General features: G+C 47.8%; 1 protein-coding gene across 1 annotated transcript; it reads right to left on the reverse strand.

Annotated features, from left to right (window-relative positions):
- Positions 1-653: 653 nt before the first annotated feature.
- Positions 654-1,893, reverse strand: LOC100101548 (rootless concerning crown and seminal roots 1). Its single transcript, NM_001112563.2, has 2 exons — positions 1,465-1,893; positions 654-1,368 (listed from the first exon to the last, which is right to left on the reverse strand). The coding sequence occupies exons 1-2, from the start codon at positions 1,741-1,743 to the stop codon at positions 913-915; spliced, it is 735 nt and encodes a 244-aa protein (NP_001106033.1). The 5' UTR covers positions 1,744-1,893; the 3' UTR covers positions 654-912.
- Positions 1,894-10,643: the final 8,750 nt, after the last annotated feature.

Here is a 10,643-nt window from a genome sequence, read left to right on the forward strand (position 1 = left end):
TAAAAGGAGTCAACTTTTTTTTGTGAAACAGTCATCTATGGTTTAAAAGATGGTGGTCTACGCAATGGAAACATCTAACCAAAATTTGTGTACAAATAAACAAAACTTCAGAAAAAAGGTTTTTACCAAATGTAATCCTGGGAAAAAATAGACAGATTATTAGACACCACACTAATTATGATGAGTCACCATAATTATCCTTTTTTAAGGATGTAATGGTCATGACTTAGAATATCTACATGTGTGGTAATCAAGTAGCTATAGGGTAATAATCCAGATATAGGAGAGTTATTAATCACTATAGTAGGATTGTCTACGCAAGACAAAAGGCTCTATCATATCATCTACTAGATAGTAGCTATATATATGCTGAAGATGTGTGTGCATGTCCCATCAGAAAGAGTTCCAGTAAAAGGAGTCAACGAAAATAGTAGGCTAATTGGATCTTCCACGTGTGGCCATGAATCAATCACCTGTCTCTCAATATGCTGCCTTGTATGTTCCTTGGAGTACATTTTCCGGCCGGCATGACGAATCTAACCTTATCGTCTGCAGACACTGCTGCAGCAGGTAGGCAGAGAGTTGGAGAAGAAAACACAACCCCACCACTGACAGAACTAGCAGCATAATCACAGCAAGGGCTCTCCATTTTCTTTGTCCAATTAATTAGGCTACGTACGTTAATTTCTACACTGATGATCAATAATGTGTGGATCTATTATATATCAGTGGTCTGTCACATGCATGCATGCTTCTGGATTATTTGTAGCGGAGACCGATCGACTGATCGATCGAAAATCGCGCATATATTTCCCCAGGCTAAAGTCCAAAACATGATCAGGAATTGAGGACAGATATGTCTATATCTATATCTCTCTCTCTCTCTCTTGTAGTAGTAGTAGTTCTCAGTTCTTACGAGCGATGGTTCAGGTAAGCGTAAGCCACGCTCTGCAGGTCCTCGCAGTCTTGGTACCCCGACGACGACCTCCACCCGCTCTCCTCCGCCCCGAGCGACGAGGACTCCGCCGCTGCCTCGAAGGCGTACCCCTGCCGGCCGTCGTCGTCGTCCGCGCCGGCCTGCTCGAACGCGTGGTACAGCGACTGCTGCATGTAGTCCGACGACCCCAGCAGCGCGGTCAGGGACTCGTGCGCGCCATTGCCGTACGCGCCCGGCTGCGCGGCGGGCGCGCCCACGGCGCCTGCTGCTGCTGCTGCGGCGCCTCCATTGCCGCTGCACCAGGGGTAGCCGTACCCTAGCTGCTCCGCGGCGGCGCTGCCCACGTAGCCCTTGGCGTCTTCGTGCACGCCCTGCTGCCCCTGCGCCGCCTGCGCCTTGAGCGACGCCAGCTGCGCCTGCAGGGTCATAACCTGGATCGATTGGCACGGGCCGGTCAGCAATTAAACCCTATCACAATTAAGAGACAAGCCCAGAGACGGCGCGGCGGGGCAGTCGCGCATGCACACCTGCTGCTGTAGCGCGAAGATGTGGGCGACGCAGCCATAGATGGGGTCCCGCAGCCTCGCCTGCGCCTCGTAGGAGATGGTGACGGCGGCCTCGGCGCGGTCGGCGAGCGGCAGGTGCGCGAGCAGCTTGGACACGTTGCTGGCGCCGAACACCTTGTGGATGGCGGCGAAGTGCGCCGCGCCCTGCTCGTGGCAGAAGTAGGGCGCGAAGACGCAGCCGCGCACGCACTTGCGGCGCAGGAACTTGCACGCCCCGCACGGTGACCCGAACCCCGTCATCTCTCTTCGCCGAGCACCGCTGTGCTGTGCTGTGCTGCACGTGTGATCGGTCGCTCGAGCTGGATTGATCGGTGTGGTGCGTGACCGCCTCTTCGTCGTTCTCGCCTGCTTAATTACTGCGGGCTATGGCGCGGTGGCCGGAGGTGCAATGCAAGAGCAAGACCCCTCCGCCATTGCTTATAAGGAGGAGACGGCAGGGCTGGGGGATTAGGGCCAGGGGATTAAACAAATCCGGCGTGTCTCCCCGGTGGGCAACCAGCTCATTATTTTGAGCTTCCAATCGCCCTCGCCCTTGCCGCTAAATTTTTATGGTGACACACCCCTCCCTCCTTGCACTGCATGGGGCAGGCACCCTACAACAACAAGCCTAGCAGGAGTACTAGTACCTGTGCAAGTGCACAATGGAGACGCCAATCATTGCTAATCTTTTGCTTAGGGGTTTTGGGTTTGGTCTAATTAATGCATGCTTTCTCTGTTTAGTTTTTCTGTGCCTGCTCATGCGCCCATTTCTTTTGTGTGCAGTTGGGCTCGGCTGCTGCGAGACCAGCGAGCAAAGTCCAGTTCATAATTTGGGGATAAATAAAATAAATGCTTATGATTTTTTTTTAAAAAAATAAAATCTATGTACCGTGTAGTACCTGCACTCATACATCACCTGGCTCCAGACGTGGAGTTGTCGCTGCTCGTCGCTTTGATATTTTCTTTTGATTTCATTTTTTTTTCTTCGCGAGACTGGGCAAAAGCAAACAATAATGGGTGATGGGAAAGAACTAGTTCTGGTGTCACATCCCCCCTCCCCCTTTGATTTGATTATCAGAAAACCACATATACGTATTGTTTTAGTTTTCCTGTAGGCATGTAAGTCCAACCACCGAGAAAAAAACAAATCGAGCAATGGCCTGCCAATGCTGTAGCTTAAAATATGCGTTTGTAAGAAGAAGAAAAAACTGAATTTAGTATAGCTGAAGATGTACTGTTCCTACGTGTAGTATAGCAGTTGCACGGTTGCACCTATGAAGGACTGGAACAGGGCAGCAGAACTTCTGAAACTCTGCCGCCTCTGTTCTGCTTCACAGAATGCTCAAAAGGACGATTAGTACGTACTGGCGCCTGTAGTTGTATATCCTAATCAGGCTTTTTGCCTCCCACTAGCCACTGGAAGTGTTTGCTCAACCAGATTAGTCTGGCGGTCTGGCCTAATAATCTAATCTGTTATTAGATGGCTGGTCATGGCCTATGCTTACTTATCATTGCGTTATTATGTTGATTCCGTAACTAGCATATCCTGGGCATCATCATTGATGGCATTGTAATTTGTAAACATCCATCAGTCTACTGCATCCTAGATTCATAGGCCCAAGTAATTAGTAACAAAGACAGATGGGAAGGAGTGCTGGCCTCAGCCTTCAGCTGTGGCCTCTTCCTCTATCTGTCCAAACATATGGATGGAAGGAATGGCAATAACCACAACCAGCGCATCAGAAGTCAGAGCAGTGATGTGTTCATGCTCTCATGATCGAGGGCTTCCATTGAGATGCAACTGCAACAACTACATGCACCCTGCCTCTTGTTGTTCGTTCCTAGTTATTACGCCTCTAATTTACATCAAAGCAAGAGCAAAAGGTCACATTTTTTATGAGAAAAAAATACAGGTCACTTTTACTACCTGTCATGGACGATACAATAACCTTTTTAAGTTCTTTTTTTAGGGCAAAGAAATAAGAATGCAATAGCTTCATCGCCTATTTCTGGTCAGTAGGACATTGGAACTGCCATGTGCAGCTTGGGTGCTAGACCGGCATTTTACAGCTTAGTGTGTAACTGCTAGCAGAAACATGTATAGCATAAGAACTACTGATGATGCGTTTACACTGTCAAGCTAGCACGTCAGGTAATTAACAAGCTAAGTTAGTCATTTAATTTGGCCATTCCTTGTTCTCTGGCCCTGTTTTCAAACTTTTTAAAATTTGTATACCACATTAGATGTTATATTAATGCTCCCTCTAGTCATATCAAATCCAAACGTCACAATCTTTAGCTAGTAATTTGGGCAATAACTGCTTTTAACTTTCAAATTATAAGAAGTTTTTGATATTTCTACTTTTAACATTAGCCTCTTACAAAACTAACTGGACGGAGTACATCCCTACTCCTATCTCAAGAAGAAGAAGAAGGAAAAAAACAATGCAAAAAGTTCCTACGGTTTCCGTAAGAAAAGAAGCAGTACGTGGATTTCTCTGGATTCGCTAGCGCTAGGGTAGGGCTGTCACTAGTTTCAGAAACACTACCTGGTTGGGTTGGATGCCCTTCTAAATTTTCCCGAGCTTTATTAGGCTGGATCTCCTTGGTAGTTTTTACGTGTTGTTTGCCCCGGGCATCCTCTCACATCAAGCCCACCATGTGTGTGTATAGGAGGTGGCAAAAAATAGTGAGATGGAAAGAAAGAAAGAAAGGCTAGGGTAGTTCGGGTACGTACCCCCCAGGCCCCAGGTGCTTTAGTATTCTCGACTCTATTGGCCCCCACGATGACCACTAATGCAGCTCTTTCTCTCCCCCATCGTTTGTTTAATCCTGCCGGTTTGCTCATCCTCTGGGAACTAGCGTTAATCTGTCGAGCATCGGAAACTGGAGCGGGAAGAACTCTGACCTGTTTATTTATTGTTACTACATGTTCAATTGTTCAGATTGGAAAAAGCAGCTTGTGAGGTGGTCTTTAAAAAAAACTGGAAAAACTTGCGAGGTAGTGCTGTTAGTACAACTACTAGGATCGGAGTTAGTATTTCATCGTCTCTTCACTGCTCTTCAACAGAGAGACTTTTCTAGCGCACGGCAATGACCCTTCTGTAACAAACTAAAGCGAAATACATGGGATTTCTGTACTTGTAGTAGCTCTAGTGTATTTGGGGTGACCTGCACCTGCAGCGACTGAATGAATGGAATGCATGCATTGCACAACTGGTACCTGAAGAGGGGAGAAGGACCTGGAATAGGCCAAGATAAACAAAACGAAACCCCGAGCACGAGCGCTCTGATGAACAGTGGCGAAACTGGCCGGCAGGAACTGTGGCCATGGTGTGACCGTGTGAGCCCCATGGAGGGAGCGGAAGGGAGACAGGCAGGCCCTGGAATGAAATGAAAAAACTTTTCTTCCATTCAAGGCCGCAAACGATTGCTGCCGCCTTTGGAATGCTGCGCGTGCCCAGAGCCTGTCATTTCAGTTCGGGGCCTCCCACCACGCACCCACCCAATTCCTCCAGGTCCAGCCAGCCTTCCTTCCATTCCATTCCATTCCGGCAGCCTCCCCTGCATGCAACGTGGATGTCATGTGATGCAATTCTCATCGAAGTTGGCTGCCTCTTCACCAATCGCCAGTGACCTTTTTTTGCTCCGAGATCCATGCCCATCATCTTCCTGTCACCTCGGCTCATCCTCCTATCATGCTCCTACCCTCCTCCTCCTCCTTTCAGCAGCCTTTCTGAAGAAACGGCGGCCTGCTCAGTTCTGCTGAATTCTCTCTACTGAAGAAACGGGACACAGTCAGTGTCCATTGAACCATGGACAAGGCAGTGCCCATCATCTTCCTTGTTCGCTGCGGCTTTAATCCGACTGCGGCTGCGGCTTCTACAGTATTTTCTCTCTAGGGATTGCAGCTGCAACAGTATTTTGCAGCTGCAACAGTGCTCCGTGCAGGGCAGCCGAACGCGCCCATGCCAACAAAGCACAGTGTACCTAAGACAAGGACAGCAGCAGTCACTGAACACCACCGAACAGGCAGGCACACATGCACGGCGGTACTGAAAGAAGAGAAGAAGTACTCCGTACGCGGCAGGGAAATTAAAGAAAATGCATGATTACCAAAACTATATTCCGTCAGTCCTCAGAATTTAGGACAATATATGGTTTAGAAACTTGTGCTGATGGATGCGTGGCGCGTAGCGCTTTATTACTAGTCGGAGCCGGGGGGGGCAACTGAGAGCGCGGCCGGGAAACCAAGGGAAGTGGGACTGAAAACTATACCCCAGCCGGACGGACGGATGGAAAAGACCCCCGAGAGCGAGAGAGAGGGTTGTTGGCGTGGCGTGGCTTGTGCTTGTGCCTATGCGGATCATGAGGAGCAGGGATAGGACATGTTCCAAATATTCCTGCGGGGCTGAGTGAGCCGCCGGGCCGTGGGTGCTTTAGCACTTGGCAGGGAGCTCAGTGGTGGGTCTTCTTGTCTGTTCCACAAGTCCCGTGGAGTCAGCAGCCACCTAGAGGTGCTCGTGCTCTGCTCTCGTGTTCTCTCATTCTCATCCATGGACCCTCCTCTAGTCCTCTCCCGGCCGGCACACACACATGAAAAGGCTCGTAACAGATACCAGTACCTGACTCTGTTTGGAAGAGCTTCGTTTCAACAATTACAGATTCGGTTTTCCAGTTTTACCATAAAACAGCTCTAGCAAATTGTTAAGGTGTGTTTTAGAAGCGTTTGGCTTTCACGTGGACTGCGTCTTTTGTAATTACAGAGAACCTGTATGTTTCCGCGTATTGGCGCATCTGGGACTAGTAGAAGCTGATAGTCCTGCTGCCGAACGCGTTGTTGCGTCTGGTTGTTTCGATCGTGCGTCCACGAAGAAGTGAAGGTGAGCCCACAGTGAAATCACAGCTCCAAGGTCGCGATTTGTATAAATCGGCACCCTCGCTCACTCAGTCCGCATGAGCCGCCATCGGTGGGCCATCTCTCTGCGCCCTGCCTCTTTCTTGCACGAGCCGTTGGTGAGTGAAAGTCGCCTAAAACAGGTGAATAGACGAAACCTAAAATTTACAAACTTTAAACACGTATTATAATCGAGGTTAGTGTTAGAAATAATTAAGAGTGTGGAAGATAGTTCTCCTTGTCAAGAGTTGCTCAATCAATGCAGATAACTTTGGGAGCCAACTCAAATCAATATGTGCAAGAGAACTTTTAGAGAGAGGAAAGAAGGGGAAACAAATCAAGTGGAGATCAACACAAATGAACAAGGTGATTTGTTTACCGAGGTTCGGTTCCAAAAAACCTAGTCCCCAATGAGTAGGCCACAAAGGCCGAGTCTATTCCGATCCTTTTTCTCTCTCAATCGGTCACTTAGACCGTTCGAGTGTTTCTTCTTAATCACACGGGTCACTAAAACCCCCGCAAGGATCACACACAATTAGGTGTCTCTTGCTTGCTTTACAATTCACTTGGAAGGTTGAGAAAGATATGAAGAAAGCACGATTACGAAAACCAAACAACAAAAGCAACAAATAACACACGGATCACACTCTCTCAAGTCACTAAGCGCTAATGATCACTTGTCTTGGTTGTGAGACTTGGAGATTTTGGAAGCTTAGAATGTGTCGTAGAATTGATTGCTAGCTCTTGTATTGAATGTGAATGAGTAGAGTGCTTAGATGAAGTGAATGGAGGTGGTTGGGGTTGTATTTATAGCCTCCAACCACTTTCTAGTCGTTGCTCCTTTTCTGCCGACTACGGACGATCCGTACCCCTTGTCCGGACGATCCGGCCCTGCACATCAACGGCTAAAATCGCAACGGCCAGCCGTAACGGCTATATCAATGGTTATAGTGCATTTCATGCGTCGTCAGATGTCAGATAAAGCAGTCGCGGACGATCCGGACGTGCACCCCGGACGGTCCGCGAGGACACTAAAAATGAGTTTTACCGAACCCATCACCTTCGGGTTTTTCTGGTTTTACAACGACCGGACGGTCCGCGCTTATACTTCGGATGGTCCGTAGTGTTAACGTATGTTTTGCAGAGTTCCTGTCCGAGGCTTACCCTAGTGTCGCGAACGGTCCGTTGCAAGAGCCCGAACGGTCCATGCATAGGTGTTTTCCAAAAAGCTTCTCCTGTTTGCAATAATCTATGGTATTCTGGGCAGTCAACTTAGAATAGTTGTAGATGAACTTATGCACCTGAAAAACGATCAACTAGACAAACTAGTTAGTTCACGTGGTATATGATGAACGTCAAACACAAAAATCGATTATAGGAAATGATTAAATACATTTCCCTTTTCAGTGTACCGTCTCTACGCGTCGTCCCTTCCCTGCACGAGCCACAATCGGTGCCGGCGTGTCCCGGTGGTGTCCTTCGCGACTCATGGCGCACCTGCACTACACGAGTCACCGGCGCCGCTCCCGTCTCCTTTCGGCGGCAGCCCTCTCGCGCGCCAGCAGTATTCCTTCGTTTCGTGTTGCCATAATTAGGACTGCCATAACAGGGTTGTAAAACACCGGCCCAAAGATAGGTTTTCATATAAGTTTGTTCTTTTTACGTCAAATGAGCGAGTTTCAAATAGAGATGTCAATGGGGAATTCCCCACCGGGTTATAGCATCTCGTACCCATCCCCATCATGTTTGATCCATCCTCATACTCATCATGGGTACAAAACTCATCCCATACCTGTCCCGATTCGGGTTTCGCGTCCCCAATGGGTCTCCATCTCCAATTAAGGGATAACTAGGTACTAACATGTAGCACAACCAATCTAGATTTCAGACATCACTACATCAGCAAGCACTCATCCATGAACCATGATCCATTCATCCATCCATCAGAAAAGAAATAAGTACTTCAGGACCGATAGAAGAAATGGAGAAATGGAGTTTGCTCACCTTCCTTGGTCACCATCTGAGTTCGTTGGCGCCTGAGAATCTATAGTCGTCACCGTCGTCTGGGCAGGGCGTAACATATGGCTGGTTATTTTAGGTTTTGTTTTTTGCTAGTCTGCTAGTTGCCTTGTCATGTTGCCTTGTTGGGCTAGGACCTGGGGCCTGGTGCGCTGTCGTGCTAGGCTTGGTGGCCGGCTCGGCCTTAACTCATTCATACAAACACGACAGGTGTACACGTATGAAATACCCATGGGTAATCGGGTTCGAATTATTGCTTCCCAAACCCATACTCATTTATCCAATGGGTGGAGATTTTGTCCCATAACCATACCCATGGGGACACTTTCCATCCCATACTCGTACCCTAATAGGGGAATTCCCCACGGGTTGGCGGGTATCGGGTCTCCATTGACATCTCTAGTTTCAAATAAGCTGAAACGACGTGGCCTAAAAGCAACTCCAAAAAATAGTTAAATAAATTAACCAAAATTATTGATTTAACTACTCTCTAAAATATATATTTTTTAAAAAAAGAGTAGGCCAATCTAACCGCGTAAACCAAAAGACGGAATGACGACAAAAAAATAAAGAGCGAACGTGGAGGAATAAAAAGCTACTAAATTTGAAGAGTCATTTTACAGAGTTTATGTTAGAGCATCTTCAAGAGACTCTTTATTTTTGACTCTCTATTTAACTCTTTATTTGTCTCTCCATAAACATTAAACTTTATATATAACATATCATTCCAATAGACTCTCCAACATGCAAGTTATCTTGGCTAGAGAGAGTTACTAGTCAAATTTGGCTAGTGAAAGAGTTAATTTAGAGACCAAGATAGCTTAGCAAGTTAAATAACTAGTCTGTTGGAGAGCTATTATGCTATTAAGTAGCTAAAATTTAGCTTGATAAGTTATTTACTAGTCTTTTGGAGATACTCTTAGGGCTGATTTGGTGACTAGGGATCGCGGGAGGATCGGAGGGGATTGAGGAGGAAATTAGTTCATTTCCCCTTCAATCCCCTCCGGTCCCCTCGTGATCCTCTTGTCACCAAATCAATCCTTAGTGTAGTTTTTCTTCTAACAATAACCAAATTTATCTTTACAAAAAGATTTGGCTAGTCATTTAGAGTTGCTCTAAACATTGTATGAGTTATGTTTGCTATACTTGAAAGGGAATTAGGCTTACACCTAGTCCCTAATTAATTTTGGTGGTTGAATTGTCCAACACAAACAATTGGACTAACTAGTTTGCTCTAGTGTATAAGTTATACAGGTGTCAAAGGTTCACAACAAGCCAATTAAAAAGACCAAAGTTGGGTTCAAAATAGAGAGCTAAAGGCATCCCGAAAGGCTCCCTGGTCTGGCACACCGGACTGTCCGGTGGCGCACCGGACAGTGTCCGGTGCACCAGGGGACCTCGCGCAGAACTCCTCAGCCTCGGGAATTTTCAGAAGAATCACCGGACTGTCCGGTGTACACCGGACAGTGTCCGGTGCTCCAAGAGGACGCGGCTCTGGAACTTGGCAGCCTCGGGAATCCGTAGCGGCTGCTCCGCTATAATTCACCGGACATGTCCGGTGTACACCGGACTGTCCGGTGCAACTGCGGGGCAACGGCTACTTCGCGCCAACGGTCGCCTGCAACAGCAATAAATGCGCGCCAGAGCGCGCAGGCGTCAGGCACGCCCATGCTGGCGCACCGGACACTCTACAGTACATGTCCGGTGCGCCACCGGACATCAATGCGGGCCCAGAAGTCAGAACTCCAACGGTCGAATTGCAACGGCTTTGATGACGTGGCTGGCGCACCGGACATGTCCGGTGTGCACCGGACTGTCCGGTGCACCATACGACAGACAGCCTCCACCAACGGTCATGTTTGGTGGTTGGGGCTATAAATACCCCAACCACCCCACCATTCATGGCATCCAAGTTTTCCAGCTTCCAACCACTATACAAGAGCTAGCATTCATTACAAAGCACACCAAAAGAGATCAAATCCTCTTCCAACTCCACACAAAGCATTAGTGACTAGAGAGAGTGATTTGTAGTGTTCATTTGAGCTCTTGCGCTTGGATCGCTTCTTTTCTTTGCCATTCTTTCTTGTGATCAAACACTCACTTGTAATTGAGGCAAGAGACACCAATTGTGTGGTGGTCCTTGCGGGAAGTTTGATTCCCAAGTGATTTGAGAAGAGAAGCTCACTCGGTCCGAGGGACCGTTTGAGAGAGGGAAGGGTTGAAAGAGACCCGGCCTTTGTGGCCT

Source organism: Zea mays, chromosome 1, assembly GCF_902167145.1.
Source record: "Zea mays cultivar B73 chromosome 1, Zm-B73-REFERENCE-NAM-5.0, whole genome shotgun sequence".
Classification (NCBI taxonomy): Eukaryota; Viridiplantae; Streptophyta; class Magnoliopsida; order Poales; family Poaceae; genus Zea; species Zea mays.